We start from the raw sequence: 22,169 nt of genomic DNA, 5'->3' as shown, positions 1-22,169 counted from the left end.
AACTAGTTTACCAATAAAAACTTGGCATGGTGTCTTTTCAAAAGTTATATTGTAAATGGAAAACTGATGGTGCAATTCTTTTTTGTGTCCAACATGTAAGTCCTAAATTAGCATCACTACACAGGTATAGGCCAAATCAGAAATATTACACGCAAGGACACTCACACCTTCCAAAGAGATATAGGAATCATACTTTTGCCTTGAAATCATGAAATGCTTCATTAAACTACTTAGATTTTGGGAATCTTCAGCAATTCACAAAATCTCACATGTATAAAATCAGATGCTTTAACTATACTTACAAGAGCATTAACGACATCCAAGCAAAGGCTGAGAATGATCTGCTTCTTCTCACTAGCAGTGCCACGCAACATCTTGAGAGCAAGATTCACCTTTAAAGAGTCGAATCATAAAACTTGTGAAATGTTTGACTTTCTTTCAGACAAACTTAAAAAACAGGGCCCATGTCATTAAATAAGAAAATAATGTATATTCAACAAGTATGGAGGCAATAAGAAAATGCTTATAGAGCACAACCATAAAAAGACCGCCTCTTGGTCTAAAGACACCCATCCCTTTTCATGGAAATAGCAGAGCCAATGTTGACAGCTATAAAAATCAAATCTCACACCACACTTATGAAAACAAAAAAAATGTCAATTGCAATTCACAATTAATTGTTCTCTATGATCGTCTTCCAACAAAAGAGAGGGTGATTCACAATGAAGTGCTATAAATGATATGGCAACTTACAGATGCTAGTGAATCAAGTAGCTTCGTATCCATGTCTTTTGCACCTTTGGGGGGGGAAAAAAAAAACTAAGTGAGCTTGAACAATAATAACATTGCATACAAAGCAGAAAAAGATGAGATCCTTGGGGGGGGAAGCACAGGTGAAATCATCATACTCCTAACCTGAGTACATCATGGCAAGATCCATTTGTGTATTCCTACCATGAGGTATGGTTATAGAAAAATCACCGTGGTGCAAAACATTTACATGTCATGCTAAGACTAGAAAAACAAGAAAGAAACAAAGATGCACAAAACCTAGATCCTCATAAATCATGGAGCTATGTCCCCATGACCCAAGTCCATCGAGAGCATAGGTCCAAGTAAATGCTACATCCCATTATAGTTTACACGCAAATATACTCACACCAATCTAGAATGCTATGTCCCCATGACCCAAGTCCATCAAGAGCATAGGTCCAAGTAAATGCTACATCCCATTAGAATTTATGCACAAATATACTCACACCAATCTAGAACGTCCTTAGTCAAACAATCCAGCCATTCATATACGATTGAGATTCAATGAAATCAAGACACTAGAACATCAAAGCAATCACAAAGCACCACTCAGAGTAAGTCCGTCCTTGCAAAGAAGGAATTTATCAAACTTATATATGAACAAGTATGAATCTGCAAACAATAATGTTTGCAGATTGAGATCATAATAATAATTCCTACAAATTGCAAGAATTTGTACAAAAATGGTCATGGCTAGATTTGAAATTGCAAGCAAAGACAGTCTTTGGGCTACCGTAGACCCTACATGAAGTAAGATATAAGTGAAGCTCTCTATTTTTGTGTGTGATTTGTAATTCAAGCACAATGGAGCATAATGGCTTGGCTATCCAAAATCTGTGTCAGATTTCATGGTAAGGAAGCCATGGAATTTGCAATGAATTTATGGCCTTAGATTTGCTCCAACAATGGCTTTTGGGACGAGGAGATTCTCTCTCTGCTGTTCAACTCAAACACCTGAGCTGCACACTAGAGCAGTATACACATCTCGCCATGGGGTGTTCCTCCGTTACAATAGTATCCAAGATCACCCACTAAAAATCCTTCTTAATCAACAATTTCACATCACCGCTCTGGAGGCTAGAATTCCAATGCAAAGACTAAGGAGAGAAGACTAGAAGGTGCTTTTTGGACCAATGGAGATTGGCAAATCATGCAGTATATTGTAGTGAACAGAGAGATAAAAATTACAAAATCCTCCTCGGTGCATGCAGATCCAAGTGTGTCGCTTGTGAGCATTGTCTATTTGAATGACAACATCTTCCTCGTCGATGCGGATCCAAATGTGTCGCTTGTGAGCATCATATTTGACGTGTTGGATTGTGCATCATGCAATGATTTTATAACCATACATTCCACACCACCTCTACTCTATTGCCCTTGTAGAATTGCCAATTGGAGTAGGTACAATATCCTTCTACATCTAAGGTAAAGCACACCTGGCGTTCCCATATCTCCACCAAAAGGAGCATTAGCATCCTTTGCCACATCACTCAATACTGCTCCCTTATGCCAAGGATCACCTGTATGGTTGCAAAAGGCAACCTCAAGCATGTGGCCTTGTATAATGTTCCTAGAGATGATTCTTCCCTATTTCGTAGCTGGAACCTAGAGATGATTCTTCCCTATTTCGTAGACTTTCCAGCCTCCACCAAGGAGCAATTTCTTGCACAGCTTCACAATTGTTCCATATAGAGAGAAGTGACCAGCAGATATTGCCAATTCGATTCTAGGATGATGGGGAGCTTCTTTTTGTCAAATACTACAGCTCTCACTTTTCCATCATCGTATTTCTTTCCAAATCATTGTGCTCCACAAAATCTATCTAATGCATCAAGAAGCTAACAAATAGAAACTCTTGCAATGTTGTGGTGAGACGACAAGCGGGGGTTTCCCCTTCGCTTTTTGGCATATCACTACATTCTTGGATTTCTTTTGCCATTCCATTTTCTTCTACATGGCTGCCTTGGCATCTTCTATCCTTGCTCTACCATTGGTGGTATTTCACATTGGTGAGTAATAGTATCACTTCACCAACAAACAAAGACAAGGACCCTTGCAAGAGAATAGATTTGCAAACTATTTTGACCGATTAACATTTATGTCAGGCAATGCACGTACACCTCACTCCTCAATTTATGTATGCTTATGTCTTTGCTGGATATGTTATTGAAACAAAGAGCTGAGATCGTCCAATAGTCAACAAGAAGACAATTTTCAACAAAATCAAGAGATGAAGATGGAAAATATGTATGTCAAGGCTCAAGTAGCTAAGGTTCACATACAATGTATGGTAGAGGAAATCATCCTATTGAAACTAAAAATGAAGCACGAAAGATGAATTAAGAATAGTGACAAAGGAAAATCAAATTGAGGAACAAACGGGATAGAGATATCCTATATAGAAAGAACAAGAAGTTGACACACCAAGGAAAAGAAATCAGAAGACAATTTTGCCCATTGGAAAGAGCAAGTAATCAAAATTGAGGAGAATATATCATGGGAAAAGAATTTATAGGGTGGGGCCCTCTGTCGCGGGCACTAGAGGTGCCTAATGCGCTGAGACTGGTAAAGGCTCGCTCAAGTGTGATCCCTCTGGAACACTCCCAAGGAACGTGGGTACCTCTATATGGTCACCATCACTTGTCATATCCCCTACGATTCTATAGAAGTTGGTGATAGTGACCTAGCGGGAGGGGATGGCGATCGAGGTCAAATATCTCTAAGGACAATCTCCCAATGTTGGCGTAGCTCGAGTAAGAACATCCCAAGGCATCTCTGGTCTGGGAATTCCATTGGAAAGTGGGCCGAATCCATATCCATCCTTGAAGAGGCAGTGGAATCTCCCACAAATCTCATAGTACACCATACATCGGCATATGTAGTGCTCCTCTATCTCCACCTCAATGAGGCATAGCCTACATATCCTGTCTGCCCTGTAAAGGCTTGTAGATCACCCAGTCTCAATGCGGAGTCGATGTGATGATACTCGGATCTATCCAATGGTAATCCTCATGGCATGCGACATGTGGATGTCCATGTAGCCAGATTGGCAATGGACGCCATCCTCTATGAGTCTGAGAAAGTGATCTCTGTAGAGAGAGAGAAAGAAAGACCGAGTCAAGATGGTAGGAGGCATTCCAATTCAAGGATTGGAGGCGAATACAAAACAAAACCCTAGGAATCGAGGCGTACAATACGTTGCCTATTGTTTGAGGATGCCTCCAATGGAAGGTATTGTTTGAGGCGTTCTTGCAGCCGAGGCGTTCCCTAACCAAACAAAACTATCTATTTTGGCATACAAACTAGACCATGCTAAGGTGACCCCTGGAAGTTACTAGTGGGCCCTAGGCTAGACTTGGAAGCCTTGATACATGGCTAATGTGAAGCACATTTCGATCCAGGCCCCAGGGACCAGCCAGCACATTGTTATTGGCAGTTGCCATGTGTTATGTACTTCGAACTTTTGACCTTTCCAAAGTTCAGGTTCTGGACCCTAAACACTACATGTGCATGTGTCATGCAAATTCCATACAACTTTCACATGCATGTGTCATATCCTTGCACTGACACATGGATGCATGTCATATCATATTGATACAAGTTAAAACTTTCAACTCAACAAATGTATAAAATCATTATTGCATCAATTGTCAACATTCATGTATGATATGACATGCATCCATCTACCCATTCATGTATGATGTGACAAGAACTCTATCTCCACAATGCACATTGCACATTCCACAATGCTCATGCACGATGCACAAATGTCAACAACTGTATGTCCAAACTCCAGAGTCCAGAGTCCACACCACAAAATGCATGCACAATGCAATGATGCACATTGCACAATGCGGTCTCAAAAAGCATTCATGATAAATAGACAATTATCAATGCACATCATCATCCTCTCTCATAAATCAATCGTCTTCACGTTCATCTGAGAAGCCACCAAAATCCCCCTCACTAATAGTGTTCCCATCAGTATCATACCGAGGGTCTCTCTCCTCTCTCTCCTCATGCTCTTCCACCACATCCTCCTCAGGCTCCTCCACTACTCTTTAAGCCTAGGCACTGCTACTACTAACATGATCAGCACGCGACGTTTGTATGTGATAGTTGTCAAAATACGCCGTGGAAGATGAACAGCAAATTGAAAGCGTGCAAACGGAGAAGAATGAGAAGAGATGTGAAAGGAGAGTCTAGCCTGAACCACTACGGTATAACCAGCCCCCAATTAGGAGAACAATCTGGAGTACAATTGCGCAAGCGTGGGCCAAACACTGGCTGAGAGAACTGCCCTAGCAAACAGGAGAGGTGCGACCCACTAGATGGAGGGAAGGGGCTGCTGGGAGGAGGTACCTAACTATTGGAGGAAAAGGGCCTAGCTATTGCTCCACAAGACAACTACCACACACAAGAATGGGAGGAGAGGGGGGCCAATATATAGGCCACAACAATAGAGGGTTGGACTAGTAAGGTCGGCCACTCCGTGACCTGGCCGACATAAGTCGGCCATCCCTTGGCTGACACAACCCTGTCCTGGCCAACCTAGCCGACACAGGTGGCTGACAGGTGACCAATAGGACCTCCTCTGACCCCGTGCGGCTGACCCCGTGCGGGCCCTGTGTTGTTGCCCCGCAATGACCCCAATCAGCCAGAAAACTGGCACAAACTCAACTCTCCCATACTGTCCTCACTCCGAGCTGGCACACCCACATAACAACCCTCACTCTCTACTACAGACAAAAGATGCCATAAATGCTAATACCCCCCCTCAGCTTCTAAATGTAGCATCATCTCTAGGGAGCTGGGTGTGCCGCTAGAGTATCTTACAGGAATCCGTCGCAGAACTCGTTTTGTTGAAGACTGCCACAAGTACAGTCAGAAGAAGCCCCCTCTCGGCATGAACCATCTAAGCACGAGCACTGGAAACTTGAGCTGAATGCTCCCATGCCAACTGGTGCACGTGTCTGGTCCTCTGATGTGGAATCCTCCACTGTAAACATGATCCAACTGAGGTTGCCATTGCTGCAAGATCGGTTGTACAGCATCACTGAGCTAAACAGCCCCCTCTGAAACCCCCTTCTCAGTATGCTACCACCAATCCGGGGACATGGGTCAAAATACAAAATTGCTAATTGTAGTTGGTGCAGCAATTCCTGTCCAGTCGCCTGCCTCCTTCTCACCCAAGATCTCACACAACCAATTGCTCAGGTACCATGTCAAAGTACACAGCGGAAGATGAACAGCAAACTGAAAGCTTGCAAACAACGGAGAAGAATGACAAGAGATGCAAAAGGACACAAGATCTGGCCTGAAGCACTTCTGTATAACCAGCCCCCAATCAAGAGCACCAATCCGAAGTACAACTACCCAAGTTTGGGCCAAACACTCGTTGAGAGAACTTCCCCACCAAATAGGAGAGGTGCGACCACTACAAGGATGGAAGGGGCTGCTGGGAGGAGACGCCTAACTGCTGGAGGAGAAGGGCCTACCTGTTGCTCCACAAGACAGCTACACACAATAATGGGAGGAGAGGGGGGCCAATTCAAAGGCCACAACAATAGGGGGTCCGCCTAGTAAGGTCGGTCACTCCCTGACCTAGACGACATAAAGTCGGCCATTCTCTTGGCTGACACAACCCTGTTCTAGCCAACACAGGTGGCCGATAGGTGGTCCTCCTCTGATGACGTTACTGGCAGAGCGGTACTAGATGGAGTGCCAAACGGTCGCAAGAACGCACTTGATTGCAACAGAATATATATACAAGCAAGAGGGAGCATAAACGGCCGCTGACGTTTTCCTCATCCAAATCAACTTAGCATGAGAGAGCACTATCCTCCATATAGTAGTTGTAAGGGCCCGGTGTTTCCGGACTTAGTCTCTGGTTTGTGAGCACCTTACGTCGGACCCGTTTTCGAGTCCCAGCCTCCCTTAACGTCTCTTTTGATACCACAATCCCCTTATGCGCAGCTTAGCCAACACGACCCCTGCCCAGGCCGTCCACCGTTTTTCCCCTCTTAGCATTATGTCCCACTGGGCAAGCCCTTAGGCTTCAACACTTCGGTCTGCAGAATCTCACGGGTCTCCAAGACCCACAGGAACGTCCACCGCGCAACACCCTGTTCAGCCCACGTTTCTTTCCCAGTTAACGGCCGTTACGTGGGTCGGCACGTTAGACCCCTTCGGGCAATCCCAATGTCCCGGTTCGGTACCCAAACGGTTCACGGTTTGTACAGTGGTATGGAGAATGCAAATGGCCCTCACCGTTCCCCACTCGCTTTCACGTGCCCTCAACCCATCCCATGTTTTGCTTTCCTGTGCGTGCGCTTCAACGTGCACCACGAGGACACAACCCACAAGATGGCATGATGACGTTACTGGCAGAGCGGTACTAGATGGAGTGCCAATCGGTCGCAAGAACACACTTGATTGCAACAGAAAATATTTACAAGCAAGAGGGAGCATAAACGGCCGCTGACGTTTTCCTCATCCAAATCAACATAGCATGAGAGAGCACTATCCTCCATATAGTAGTTGTAAGGGCCCGGTGTTTCCGGACTTAGTCTCCGGTTGCGAGCACCTTACGTCAGACCCGTTTCCGAGTCCCAACCTCCCTTAATGTCTCTGCTGATGCCAAATCCCCTTATGCGCAGCTTATCCCAACACGACCCCTGCCCAGGCTGTCCACCGTTTTTTCCCCTCTTAGCAACACGCCCCACTGGGCAAGCCCTTAGGCTTCACACACCTTGGTCTGCAGAATCACACGGGTCTCCAAGACCCACAGGAACGTCCTCCGCGCAACGTCCTGTTCAGCCCACGTTTCTTTCCTAGTTAATGGCCATTACGTGGCTCGGCACGTTAGACCCCTTCGGGCAATCCCAATGTCCCGGTTCGGTACCCAAACGGTTCACGGTTTATACAATGGTATGGAGAATGCAAATGGCCCTCACCGTTCCCCACTCGCTTTCACGTGCCCTCAACCCGTCCCACGTTTTGCTTTCCTGTGCGTGCGCTTCAACGTGCACCACGAGGACACAACCCACAAGATGGCATGATGACGTTACTGGTAGAGCGGTACTAGATGGAGTGCCAATCGGTCGCAAGCACACACTTGATTGCAACAGAAAATATTTACAAGCAAGAGGGAGCATAAACGGCCGCTGACGTTTTCCTCATCCAAATCAACATAGCATGAGAGAGCACTATCCTCCATATAGTAGTGGCTGGCCGCTAGGCACCGCGGCGCCTCCTTCGCCCAAAAAACGTTCCAAACACTCACGGCAGGTCAACCCTAACGTTGACTTTCTTATACTCTCCCCGGTTCAAAAGAATTGATGTCCTCATCAATTAAAGGGGGAGCGTTGCCGGCTATACACAAAAGCCTAACCTCACCAAGGTAGCTTAAGTGAGTGGCCACACACACACACAAAAGCCTAACCTCAATCCGAGAACGTCTCGAATGAGTGGCCACACACGCACTAGTATGGCCTTTTACATGGGCATCAAAATTGGCCTTCTCCTCATTATGAATTAGAGGGAGAGTGTTGCCGATTATACATAAAAGCCTAGCCTCACCAAGGTGACTTAAATGAGTGGCCACACGCACACACAAAAGCCTAACCCCGATCTGAGAACATCTCGAATGAGTGGCCACACACGCACTAGTATGGCTTCTTACTTGGGCATCAAAATTTGCCTTCTCATAATGGGGGGGCGAAGAATATAAAGAATGAAGTATTTTTACAACACATTTTACAAAGAAAACGGTGCCTCAAGCTTTGGCGTTTTTGAGAGGTCACCGCATCTACATATAGCTTCCCAAAATGAAAAATTAGCCGTTTGCATAAATTCCCCAGCCAAAATTTCCAACCCGCCAAAAAGGTTACATCGGGACGTGACATTGGACCGGGCCAATGTTTCCAACCGGCGAGCAACATCAAATTCGAAAGAGGCCCCCTTGGCCGGATTTGCCTTGGAAGCCCACGTGCGAGATGAACAAGCCAAGCATCACCTGGCCAAAATTTCCACCCCGCTTCCAACATGATATCGAGGGACGACGCTATGCCGGGCCAATCTTTCCACCGCGCACACAGCATCAACTTGCCACTTGCCATCTGTCCAAGTGAACGAACTTGCTCACTTGGCCAGAACTTCCAACCTGCCCAAAGCAAAACTTGCCCCAATGGCTTGATCTTTCTTTTGGGACCTGTTATCTCCATTGGCTTAGGCAATAAGCCCAAGTAACAAGGAGGAAAAGAATCCGAGCCAATACTTAGACTCTTTTTTGACTCTTCAAGTCGGATCATTACGTTAATGCACTGCTTCCATTCTTTCCATGCGTCTTGCCATGCCGACTTTGAATATTTGTGCATCACCCAAGAGAGAATTTTGCGTTTGTGGAGAGTTTGATTCGGGCGCTTCACCATTTTCTTCACCCTTCGCACCACTTCTCTTCCTGACCCCCTTCTTCTCATCCTTAGCCGTTGTGCACAAGTCCTTCCACCTCGTCGCGGCTTCATCTCATCACGTTCTTCTCTTGAAGACCGCACTTCCCTGCATCTTGGACATTTACCCTGCATCTTCTTTGTGCTCCACACCCTAGACCCGTTCTCCTCTCCGTCTCTTCGTTTTGGTCCTTCTTGACCTCATCCTGCTCCCTTGGCCTACATGTCACCCTGCACCTATGCATCCGCCTTCCACCTCTTTGACTCACCTTGGCCACTTCTTCATCTGCCGTTTCTCCTTGAAACCGTGGCCTTCTCATCCATTCCTTGATCCTTCCCGCCGTTCTACCTTGCCTTTCCTTTTCTTCTTTCCCATCCGTCGTCTCCTCTTTTCCTTCCGCCGTTTCCTCTTCATGCCTTGACGTTTTCATCTTTCCCTTCATCCTTCCCGCCATTTTACCTAGCCTTGGCTTTCTTCCTTTTCCAACCGCCGTTTCCTTTTCGCCTTCCGTCGTTTCCGCTTCATCCTTCGCCGTTTACGCTTCATGCCTTGGCCTCATCACATGTCCTTCCATCCCCTTGGCCGTCATCACTTTCTCCCTTCTTCTTCTTCGTGCTTCCTCCTCTGCCCTAAGGCTTCCCTTCGGGTCACGCCTCTGCGTCTACCTGAACTTGCACCTGTCCACCTCCATTTTCCCTTTACGTCTCTTGCCTTCATCGCATGGTCCATCGCCTCATCGTTTTCCCTTTCTGTCTCGGCATCCTTTCTGCACACGCCTCTGCGTTGCCACGGGCTTCTGATCGCTCGCTTGACCTTGCCCCAATGCCGTTCCTCTTCTTCATCCCAACTTTCCACTTGCCATCCCACTTCGCCTTCCATGCTTCCATCTTTGACCTGTTCGCCGTTTCTCATCGCTTCCGCTCCCTTTCCTGCGTTTGTGCCTTGAGCACTTTCCCGTTTCCTTCCCGCACCTTCCACGTTTTCATCATTCACCTGCACACCTTGTGCGTTTTTTTGAGTTTCCTTCGGGCCTACCACATCATTGGGTCTTCAGCCTGCACCTTCCGTGCTCCTCGTCCCGACCTCCTCACCTTGAGCGTTTGTTTGATTTTTCTTTGTTACAATGGAGCTGCTCTTCTTTTGTTTTGCGCCACTCAAGTCTTTCGCGCTTCCCGTCTCCGTCACCACGCTTCTCGCGCTTCTGGTCTCCGTTTTCGTGCTTCTCGCACCTTGGGTCTTCGCCACGCCTATAGCGTCTCGGGGTTTTACATCACCCGTTTTCACCAACGTGCCTCTCGGGTCACTGCTTCCACATCTCGCGCCTTCTGCGCCGTTTCCCACGCATTCCACGGCTCCGACGCCGTTCACTCGGGGCTTCACACCCTGCATGCACCTCTCAGCTCCCGCGCCGTTTTCCACACACCTCACGGCTCCCGCGCCGTTTCTGACACAACTCACGGCTCCAGCGCCGTTCTCTCGGGGCTTCACACCCTGCATGAACCTCTCGGCTCCCACGCCGTTCCCTTCGTGTCTCACAGCTCCCGCGCCATTCCCTTTGCACCTCATGGCTCCCGCGCCGTTCTCTTTGCACCTCACGGCTCCTGCGCCGTTCTCTCGGGGCTTCACACCCTTTGGGACATCCTTTACCTCGGTTGGACCCCAAGTCACCTGTTTACCGGTCGTCTTCCTCGGGGCGCAGCTTGCACTCCCACGACATGGTTCCGCTTCCCTGCTTCCGTTGTCCATCCCTTTTGTCTCTCTGGCCACCGTTTCAGATCCTGTTCTCCTTTCTGCTTGGGCCTGCCACCATTCCTGACTCCACCTGTGTCTTTCTTCCTCCTCCCAATCCTCATCTTCGCTTTCACTTTCCGAGCCGCTTTCCGACTCATCCGACGTTTCATCTTCCGTTTCGCTCTCGGACTCCTCCGCATCCTCTTCCAATTCTTTCTTCACATACAATTGCATCACTAGCTTGAAGACCACCATGAACTCACGACGCCACTTGGCCGTTTTCCCCTCCGTGTCATACTGCGACACAAGCTGCTGCAAGTACCCCATGTCCTGTTCCTTCAAGGCCATGGGATGTCGTGAGCATGGATTTCATCACTTCGTTACCTCTCTCTCATGGGCATAATGCCATCTTTGTGGTGGTGGACTATTTTTCCAAACAGGGCCATTTCATTCCTGTTAAGCCACCCATTACGGCAAAGCACACAACCAACCTATTTTCCTCTTATGTGTTCAAGTACCACGGTTTGCCCTTGGCCATTGTTTCAGATCGTGATGCTCGCTTCTTAAGTGACATGTGGACCGAGCTCTTCAAACTCCTTGGTACATAGCTCCGTTTCAGCTCCTCTTACCACCCAGCCACCAATGGTCAATCTAAAAGGGCAAACCAAACTGCAGAGCAGTACCTCAGAAGCTATGTCCAGGTAGACCAAAAGGATTGGTCCTCACATTTGGACGTATTGGAATTTCACTACAATAGCTCTCTTCATCATAGTACGGGCTTCACACCATTCGAGATTGCCACGGGCAAAGAGGTCATCACTCCCACGGCCTTGGCAACACGTACGCTCAAAATCCAAGATCCAGACACGGAGGAATTTCTTAATAGATGGCGTGAATGCATGCAAGCAGCCAAAGAAAGTCTTCACAAAACGCAAGCCACCGTGAAGAAGTACTATGATAACAAACGTCGCCACGTCGAATTCTTTCCAGGCGACTTGGTGCTTGTTAGCTCCCAAAATATTCGACTTCCAGAGAACTTGACTCCAAAGTTCAATCACAGATTCTACGGCCCATATAAAGTTCTCTATGCTCTTGATGAAGTCACCTATAAGCTGGAGCTCCCGCCGAATGTTGCAATACACAATGCCTTCCATGTTCAACTCTTGCGGCGTTTCTACTCGGATAATACTTATGGTAGGAGGGTCCCCCCTTCCGTCTCCCAAGTTGTAAGCCCGCCATATGAGCCGGAGGCAATTTTAAAAGGGAGAATGCTAAGGGGTAGAGTAGAATTTTATGTAAAATTCAAAGGTCGGCCTATCGTTGAATGTAAATGGCTCCCCGAAACGTGGATGATAGACAACTATCGTGATATGGTCTTGAAATATTATGCATACGCTTGAAGAGGGCTTCAAGCTCTTTTGTAACCTGGGAGAGTATATGGAAGGTCAAGCTCTCAAGGTGCTTGAGACCCCTCTTGGCATGTATGCGTTTTCCCTCATGAATAAATGTTCTGAGATCGTTATTGTGCAAATATTTTTCTAAGTCTCTCTCTTGATGCTACGTTGAATGTTGGTACAATCACGCACCTTGAAACGTGGAAAAGTAAGGGTGACTCACGGAAGGCAAGGGGGTGGAACTAGGACGGCGCCGCGCGGGCACGGACTACATGCACCGCACATGCACGGAGGGCCCGTGGTGAGGTAGAAAACGTTCCCCTGCTGGGTTCGTTCGACGTTTTTGGCCCCGTTTTCGAAAACCATAGTAGAACTGGCTTTATTTGGCTAAGTGTTGGAAGCGGGTCGTTACAACTACTATATGGAGGATAGTGCTCTCTCATGCTATGTTGATTTGGATGAGGAAAACGTCAGCGGCCGTTTATGCTCCCTCTTGCTTGTAAATATTTTCTGTTGCAATCAAGTGTGTTCTTGCGACCGATTGGCACTCCATCTTGTACCGCTCTGCCACTAACGTCATCATGCCATCTTGTGGGTTGTGTCCTCGTCGTGCACGTTGAAGCGCACGCACAGGAAAGCAAAACGTGGGACGGGTTGAGGGCACATGAAAGCGAGTGGGGAACGGTGAGGGCCATTTTCATTCTCCATACCATTGTATAAACCGTGAACCGTTGGGTACCAAACCGGGACATTGGGATTACCCGAAGGGGTCTAACGTGCCGACCCACGTAACGGCCGTTAACTGGGAAAGAAACGTGGGCTGAACAGGGCGTTGCATGGTGGACGTTCCTGTGGGTCTTGGAGACCCGTGTGATTCTGCAGACCAAGGTGTGTGAAGCCTAAGGGCTTGCCCAGTGGGGCGTGTGGCTAAGTTGGGAAAAACGGCGGACGGCCTGGGCAGGGGTCGTGTTGGGATAAGCTGCGCATAAGGGGATTGTGGTATCAAAAGAGACAGAAAGGGAGGCTGGGACTCGGAAACGGGTCCGACGTAAGGTGATCGCAAACCGGAGACTAAGTCCGAAAAGAGCGGGCCCTTACACTTGGTATCAGAGCAAACCTCAAGGTATGGCGAGCCTTCGAGGAGGATCCTGTATTGAGGTATGGTGTCACGTGACGGACAAAGTCAATCTAACGCACAAGGGAAGGAAGCAATTCTACGGGCGATGAGAAGCGGGAAGTTGGAAATGGAAGCCGCAGTGGATGTGATGAGGGCAGTTCCAGAGTGGGTGAACGTCCTCTTGAGCAAGGACATGGGGTACTTGCAGCGGTATGACACGGAGGGGAAAACGGCCAAGTGGCACCGTGAGTTCATGGTGGTCTTCAAGCTAGTGATGCAACTCTATGTGAAGAAGGAGTTGGAAGAGGATGCGGAGGAGTCCAGGAGCGAAACGGAGGATGAAACGTCGGATGAGTCGGAAAGCGGCTCGAAAAGTGACAGTGAAGATGAGGATTGGGAGGAGGAAGAACGGCGTAGGTGGAGTCAGGAATGGTGGCAGGCCGAAGCAGAAAGGAGAACAGGATCTGAAACGGTGGCTAGAGAGACAAAAGGGATGGACAGCGGAAGCAGGGAAGCGGAACCGTGTCGTGGGAGTGCAAGCTGCGCCCCGAGGAAGACGACCGGTAAACAGGTGACTTGGGGTCCAACCGAGGTGATGGATGTCCCAGAGGGTGTGAATCCCCGAGAGAACGGCGCAGGAGCCGTGAGGTGCAAAGAGAACGGCGCGGGAGCCGTGAGGTGCGTGGGAAACGGTGTGGGAGCCGAGAGGTGCATGCAGGGTGTGAAGCCCCGAGTGAACGGCGTGGGAGCCGTGAAGTGTGTGGGAAATGGCGCGGAAGGCGCGAGATGTGGAAGCAGTGACCCGAGAGGCACGTTTGGGAAAACAGGTGAGGTGAACCCCCGAGACGCGATAAGCGTAGGGAAGGCCCAAGGCGCGAGAAGCGCGGTGACGGAGACGGGAAGCGCGAAAGGCTTGAGTGGCGCAAAACAAAAGAAGAGCAGTTCCATTGTACCAAAGCTAAATCAAACAAACGCTCAAGGTGAGGAGGTCGGGATGAGGAGCACAGAAAGTGCAGACCGAAGACCCAGTGATGTGGTAGGCCCGAAGAAAACTCGAAGGAACGCTGAAGGCGTACAGGTGACGAAGGAAAACATGAAAGGCACGGCAACGGAGATGGAAGGCGCGAAAGGTTTGAGTGGCGCGAGAGAAACGAAGAGCAGTGTCGTTGTAACAAAGAAAAATCTAACAAACGCTCAAGGTGAGGAGGTCGGGATGAGGAGCACAGAAAGTGCAGGCCGAAGACCCAGTGACATGGTAGGCCCGAAGAAAACTCGAAGGAACGCTCAAGGCATACAGGTGACGAAGGAAAACGTGAAAGGCATGGCAACGGAGATGGAAGGCGCGAAAGGTTTGAGTGGCGTGAGAGAAACGAAGAGCAGTGCCGTTGTAACAAAGAAAAATCTAACAAACGCTCAAGGTGAGGAGGTCAGGACGAGGAGCACGGAAGGTGCAGGCCGAAGACCCAGTGACATGGTCAGGAAAATGCACAAGGCGTGCAGGTGACCGAGGAAAACGCGGAAGGTGCGGGAAGGAAATGGGAAAGTGCGCAAGGCACAAACGGAGGAAAGGGAGCGGAAGCGAGGAGAAACGGCGAACAGGTCCAAGATGGAAGCATGGAAGACGAAGTGGGATGGCAAGAAGAGACTTGGGATGAAGAAGAGGAATGGCATTGGGGCAAGGACAAGCGAGCGATCAGAAGCCCGTGGCAACGCAGAGGCATGTGCAGGAAGGATGCTGAGATGGAAAGGGAAAACGACGATGCGCTCGAGCATCAGGTGGAGTCAAGAGACATAAAGGGAAAATGGAGGTGGACAGGTGCAGGTCCAGATAGATGCAGAGGCGTGACCCGAAGCGAAGCCTTAGGACAGAGGAGGAAGCGTGAGGAGGAAGAAGAAGAAAGGGGGAATGTGATGATGGCCAAGGGGATGAAAGGACGTGTGATGAGGCCAAGGCATGAAGCGGAAACGGCGGAAAGCGAAGCGGAAACGGCGGAAGGAAAAGAGGGCAAGGCAAGCCAAGGTAGAACAGCGGGAAGGGTGAAGGGAAAGATGAAAAGGCTAAGGCATGAAGAGGAACCGGCGGAAGGTAAAGATAAAACGGGTGAAGGAAAAGAGAAAACCTCGGACGGGAAAGAAGGAAAGATAAGGCAAGGTAGAACGGCGAGAAGGATGAAGGAAGGGATGAGAAGGCCAAGGTTTCAAGGAGAAACGACGGATGAAGAAGAGGCCAAGGTGAGACAAAGAGATGGAACGTGGATGCATAGGTGCAGGATGAGATATAGGCCAAGGGAGCAGGATGAGGTCAAGAAGGACCAAGATGAAGAGACGGAGAGGAGAACGGGTCTAGGTTGTGGAGCGCAAAGAAGATGCAGGGCAAAAGGTCCAAGGTGCAGGGAAGTGCGGTGTTCAAGAGAAGAATGTGATGAGATGAAGCTGCGACGAGGTGGAAGGACTTGTGCAAAACGGGTGAGGATGAGAAGAAGAGGATCGGGAAGAGAAGTGGCACGAAGGGTGAAGAAAACGGTGAAGCGCCCAAATCAAACTCTCCATAAACGCAAAATTCTCTCTTGGGTGATGCACAAATATTCAAAGTCGGCGTGGCAAGATGCATGGAAAGAATGGAAGCAGTGCGTTAACACAATGATCCGACTGGAAGAGTCAAAAACGAGTCTAAGTATTGGCTCAGATTCTTTTCCTCCTTGTTACTTGGGCTTATTGCCTAAGCCAATGGAGATGATAGGTGCCGAAAGAAAGATCAAGCCGTTGGGGCATATTTTACTTTGGGCAGGTTGGAAGTTCTGGCCGGGTCTCAGGGGGGTCACTATGTATAAACCCTCTATATCACGTGCGTTCAAGGCCTATATTTAAAATCCCTTATCTGTAAATTTTTGCATTAATAAAATGTACCCCTTTTCTATACAAATCTGTAAATTTTCTCTAAAACTATTTTAAATAGTCCCTTATGTATATTTATTTCTGTAAATTTTAGAAATAAAAAATATCCTTCTGTTGAACTCACGTGATAGGGTTACATATGATGAGTGACCCCCCCGAGGGCCGGGTGAGCAAATTGGTTCACTTGGACAGGTGGCAAGCGGCAAGCTGATGCTGTGTGCGGGGTGGAAAGATTGGCCCGGCATAGCGTCGTCCCTCGATATCATGTTGGAAGCAGGGTGGAAATTTTGGCCAGGTGATGCTTGGCTTGTTCATCTTGCATGTGGGCTTCCAAGGCAAATCCAGCCAAGGGGGCCTCTTTGGAGACTAATGTTGCTTGCGGGTTGGAAACATTGGCCCGGTCCAATGTCACGTCCCGATGTTACCTTTTTGGCAGGTTGGAAATTTTGGTCGGGGAATTTATGCAAACGGCTGATTTTTCATTTTGGGAAGCTATATGTATTTGCGGTGACCTCTCAAAAATGCCAAAGCTTGAGGCACTGTTTTCTTTGTAAATTAGGTTGTAAAATTATATCATTCTTTTCATTGTTCGCCCCCCATTATGAGGAGAAGGCAAATTTTGATGCCCAACTAAGAGGCCAAACTAGTGTGTGTGTGGCCACTCATTCGAGACGTTCTCGGATCAGGGTTAGGCTTTTGCGTGTGTGTGTGGCCCCTCACTTAAGTCACCTTGGTGAGGTTAGGCTTTTGTGTATAGCCGGCAACGCTCTCCCTTTAATTGATGAGGACATCAATTCTTTTGAACCGGGGAGAGTCTAAGAAAGTCAACATTAGGGTTGACCTACCGTGAGTGTTCGGAATGTTTTTTGGGCGAAGGAGGCGCCGCGGTGCCTAGCAGCCAGCAACTACTATATGGAAGGTCAAGCTCTCAAGGTGCTTGAGACCCCTCTTGGCATGTATGCATTTTCCCTCATGAATAAACGTTCTGAGATCGTTATTGTGCAAATATTTTTCTAAGTCTCTCTCTTGATGCTACGTTAAATGTTGGTACAATCACGCACCTTGAAACGTGGAAATGTAAGGGTGACTCATGGAAGGCAAGGGGGTGGAACTAGGACGGCGCCGTGCGGGCACGGACTACACGCACCGCACATGCACGGAGGGCCCGTGGTGAGGTAGAAAACGTTCCCTTGCTGGGTTCGTTCGACGTTTTTGGCCCCGTTTTCGAAAACCATAGCAGAACTAGCTTTATTTGGCTAAGTGTTGGAAGCGGGTCGTTACACTTGGTATCAGAGCGACTCTGAGGTGCACGCCATCGGGCATCGCTCGGAGCATGTTCTTGCGTCCTGTGGGAAGGAGTGGATCGGGTTGCCGTTTCCAGTGTGTTTGGGAGTTCTTTGGTGAACGAAGAGCCTGGGTTCGCCGTTTTGGGAAAAAGGGGGAATTGGCCATTTGTCCCGTTCGGTTGCCGGTGTGTTTTCTTCTGCCGTCTCATTAACGATGCCTCACCGAAGAAAAGATAAGGGGGCTGAGAGTGAAGAAGAACATGAGACCCTCAAGCTGGAGAGACGAAAGAAAGAGAAGAAAGACAAATGAGGTGAAGAAAGAGAAGAAAGAGAGAAGGAAGATAGAGGCGAGGGTTTTTGGAACGTGCCTGGTGGAGGATTTAGTGCCGCACCGGATGTGGGCACGTCGGGTGCCCGGGACCGAGAACCGTTATTAGTTCCAGAGACAGGTGAGGAAAAATCCACAAAAGGGGAAGGTGAACAAGACATAAACATGTTTGGATGGGTGACCGAAGAACTAGAACGGGGAGAATTGGAGAGAAGAGAGTTGAAAGGAATGATGGAGGCCATTTTGAAAAAAATGTCGGAACCGTCGCCACAACGACCGACTTCAACCAAGAAGAAGAAGAAGAAATATGGGAGGTAGAAGGAGGTTGAGACGGAAAGTGAAGAGTCAAGTAGTGGCTCAGAAGGGAATAGTGGGAGGAGCTTTGGCAGATTTAAGCCGCAAGTGCCGGAGAAGTATGCAAGAGAACGGGAATCGTTAGTGCTAAACAAATGGATTAGAGAAATGGAGGATTTCTTTGAGCTCGCAGGAATCGCATCCAAGCATCAAGTAAAGATAGCGGCTCAACAACTAAAAGGAGACGCGTACCATTGGTTCTTAGCGGAAGAGGGTAATGGTGAATTAAGGAATTGGAGAGCCCTGAAAGCAAGGATGAGAGCATATTTCATTCCTCAAAACGAGGTATTCAAGTTAAGAGATGAATGGAGAGGCCTAAGACACGGTGAAGGAAAATTGAAGGAATATGTCTCGAAATATCGGCATGCCATGGTTCAGATTGTTGATATGCATGAAATAGATAGATTGCACGGTTTCTTGTATGGGCTACAAAATTGGGCCAGAAGAGAAATTGAAAAGCAGGAACCGGAAGATTACAAGGATGCGTTGGTGATGGTAGAACGGATTGTAGATCATGAAGGAAGGAGAGGAACTCCTAACTTTGGTAGGACGGGTGCGCCTACGAGCTCTTGGGGGAATAAACATGGACCTCGAGGGGAAAACAAAGAGACGGGGAATAAGGCAGAAAATGTTGCATCGAGTGTGAGCTCAAGTGGGGCATTGGTGCCACGGATGCCAGGAAGAGGAACCAGATTTGGAGGAAGGACCGGAGGTCCACCCGCAGGTGGGGGACCAGTTAGAGGATGCTTTTCATATGGAGGAGACCATTTTATTAGAGATTGTCCCAGACAACGAGGTGGATTCAATAGGCCCCGAATCGCACTTACTCAAGCAATGGAGTCAGGGGGAGACAGTGAGAAGCTAGAAATCACAGATCGTGATAGCGGAGGTAATGGAGAAGAGCCTAGAGTGGGAGCATTGAGGGTGGCGCCAAGGGTCTTGGCTGCAAGATTGCCGGTGGTACCGAACATCTATGTGGATGGGTTGATCAATGGTGAAACTCAAAGGATCATGATAGACACGGGCACAACACACAACGTGATTACTCCTGAGGCAGCGCAAAGGCTAAAGTTGAAATTGTCCAAGATGGAAGATACGGCAGTGTCTTTTGGTCAAGGCAAGGATGCTAATGTGGCCATGGCTTGGAATGTGCAAGTGCAGCTAGGAGGTTGGAAGGCAAAGTTGGATTTTCTAGTGGTGCCGTTGGATGCATATGATGCCATCTTGGGAATCACTTGGTGGGACAAGTTTGTCATGATGTTGCTGGGAAAAGGGATGGATGAGCTATTACTTGACATGCAGGGTCAGGCGGTCAAAGTAAAATGTGTTAGATCTTTAATCACCCCTACAGAAGCAAGGAGGTTGGAGCAACGGGCTAGTAAAGGGAAAGACAAGGTAGGGGAGAAAACGGACAAGAGTATGCCCAAGCAAGAAAAGAATAACATGGGAGCCCCTTCGAAGATGGGTGGTATGAATGCCAAGGTTCTGCTGATTTCAGCTAGGCAATTAGAGAGGGAAGTCAAGAAGGGGGCAGAGATGCATGTGATGTTAATGCGAGTTGCAGATTCAGAATGCAACGAGGAAGGGAAGTCAAAGGCGACTCCAAGTGCCTTGGAACCGCGGACGGATGCAAAAATAAAGGAGATCTTGGATGAGTTTGCAGATGTCATGCCCAAAGAGTTACCAAAGGGATTGCCACCCAAGAGACGAGTGGACCACAAGATAGAACTGATTCCAGGTAGTGAACCGCCAGCACGAGCACCGTATAGAATGAATGATTCGCAATTGAAAGAGCTCAAGAGACAAATCACGGAGTTGGTAGACAGTGGGTTTATCAGGCCAAGTAAGTCCCCATTCGGAGCGCCGGTTTTGTTTGTCACAAAGAAAGATGGATCGGCACGGCTATGTGTGGACTACCGTGCCCTCAACAAAATTACCATAAAAAACAAGTATCCCATGCCATTGTTGGAGGATTTGATGGATCAACTAGGAGGAGCAAAGTATTTCACCCGGATTGACTTGAGGTCGGGATATCATCAAATAAGAATTGCAGAGGGAGACGTGGAGAAAACGGCCTTTAGAACAAGATATGGTAGCTTTGATTGGTTGGTTATGTCTTTTGGCCTCACAAACGCTCCAGCTACCTTTTGCACTTTGATGAATGATGTGTTCAGGGAATACTTGGATGATTTTGTGATCGTTTACATTGATGACATTCTGATTTATAGCAAGACACTGGAGGAGCATCGGGAGCATCTCAAGAAAGTGTTTGCCAAATTGAGGGAGCATGGGTTGTATGCCAAACAGGAGAAATGTGAATTTGGTGCAAGGGAGGTTGCCTTCTTGGGGTACATAGTGGGGGAACATGGAATCAAAATGGACCCTAGCAAAGTGAAAGCAGTAACTAATTGGATGCAACCTAACTCAGTGTGGGGTGTACGGGCATTTCTAGGCTTTTGCAGCTTCAATAGAAGATTTGTGAAGGAGTATAGTCGTGTTGCATTGCCGCTTACCGACCTATTAAAGAAAGGGGACAAATTCGAGTGGGGGGAACAGTGTACCAAGGCCTTTGAGGAAATGAAAATGATCATGAGTTCTACACCCGTCTTAAAATTACCTGAGTTTGACAAGCCATTTGAGATACACACGGATGCCTCGGACTATGCCTTAAGAGGAGTGTTGATGCAAGAGGGACACCCAGTTGCATATGAGTGATACATCGATAAATAAAATGGTGACATGTTTTGATGATTGTATACACACATGTTTGCAAAAGCTTGGAAATTATGGATATCTCAAAAAAAGCTGGCAAAAAATTGCTCACATAAAAATATAAACCCAATATATATTTGGGCATTGGCTAGACCTCAGATTGAAGGACATTATGCCATTTTTCTTGATGTTTTTCATAGTAACTTTTTTGGATAGTAAACATTATAGAAAAGTGGAAATAAATGGAGCCAGCTCTACATGGTGAGAGTTATGAAATATGAAAATATTTGAGTGTATATTTAAATGCTATTATTTCGGGCCTCAAACCGTGCATGCTGGGTCTTAAGATGCTACCCTAATGTTTCCTATTTTGGATTAAAAAAGCTCGCCTACTATAGAATGAAATCTGATGGAACTTTGAAAAAGCTCGCCTAAACAAAAATACCCCGGGGAAGCTCTCCTTGCCCGAAAAAGCTTGTGCTGAAAAGCTTGCTAAAAAAGTTTTCCCCAGTTTGGGGAACAGAAGTCGAATAGATTCCAGTGGATGAAGAGTACCTCTTCACGTTCCTGTAGCCTCTAAGGTACGATTACCCAACCATCATCAACTTGTTAGCGGGCCCTGTTCACAAGTCGTTGTAGATCAGCTGGAAGCTCGAGGAACATGTCTCGCCATGTGCATACAAAGGTACACTGAGGACACCGGATAATCACTTCAACACTTCTTGTGTCAGACATGCAATCGGGGTGTGGCATGGCCTTGCTTTGTACTGGGTCAGAGTGTTAAAATTCTAATTTGTTGATTTTGACTTTGCGGATGGAAAGCTCAAAAGAGTAAAGACACTTCCTTTTCGCGGCGTAGGAATCCGAGCTCATCCTTGGATGGTAAGGTTCCCCTGAGACGGGGCGACTACTAATGATTTGAATTCTGACCTCATTACCGCTTCTCGATTTGCTAGTTTTGCTCTCATGCGGTGGTAGAGGGTAGAAAACTGACCAACTTTGCTTCTCGCGGCATCTCCAAATTCCTCATATTTTTGTAGTTATGGCGCTCCAAAGAATTTAGTCAATCGATCCAATCAACCGGTCTG

At 47.8% G+C, this 22,169-nt stretch overlaps 1 protein-coding gene across 1 annotated transcript; it reads left to right on the top strand.

The window, feature by feature from the left end:
• Positions 1 to 15,120: 15,120 nt before the first annotated feature.
• On the top strand, positions 15,121 to 21,084 carry LOC147882988 (uncharacterized). The gene is made up of 2 exons (XM_087400541.1): positions 15,121 to 15,893; positions 18,405 to 21,084. The coding sequence occupies exons 1-2, from the start codon at positions 15,121 to 15,123 to the stop codon at positions 21,082 to 21,084; spliced, it is 3,453 nt and encodes a 1,150-aa protein (XP_087256667.1).
• The last annotated feature ends 1,085 nt before the right edge of the window (positions 21,085 to 22,169 follow it).

Source organism: Dipteris shenzhenensis, chromosome 29 (genome assembly GCF_047967505.1).
Source record: "Dipteris shenzhenensis isolate YYH24624 ecotype China chromosome 29, Dip_SZ_1.0, whole genome shotgun sequence".
Taxonomy (NCBI): Eukaryota; Viridiplantae; Streptophyta; class Polypodiopsida; order Gleicheniales; family Dipteridaceae; genus Dipteris; species Dipteris shenzhenensis.
This window is presented reverse-complemented; position numbering and strand designations above follow the sequence as displayed.

Coding starts and splice junctions, on each gene's coding strand:
- LOC147882988 (XM_087400541.1), top strand. CDS start 15,121: ATGGAAGACGAAGTGGGATGGCAAGAAGAGACTTGGGATGAAGAAGAG. Junction 15,894..18,404: donor TGCAGGGCAAAAGGTCCAAG/GTGCAGGGAAGT, acceptor GAGCTTTGGCAG/ATTTAAGCCGCAAGTGCCGG.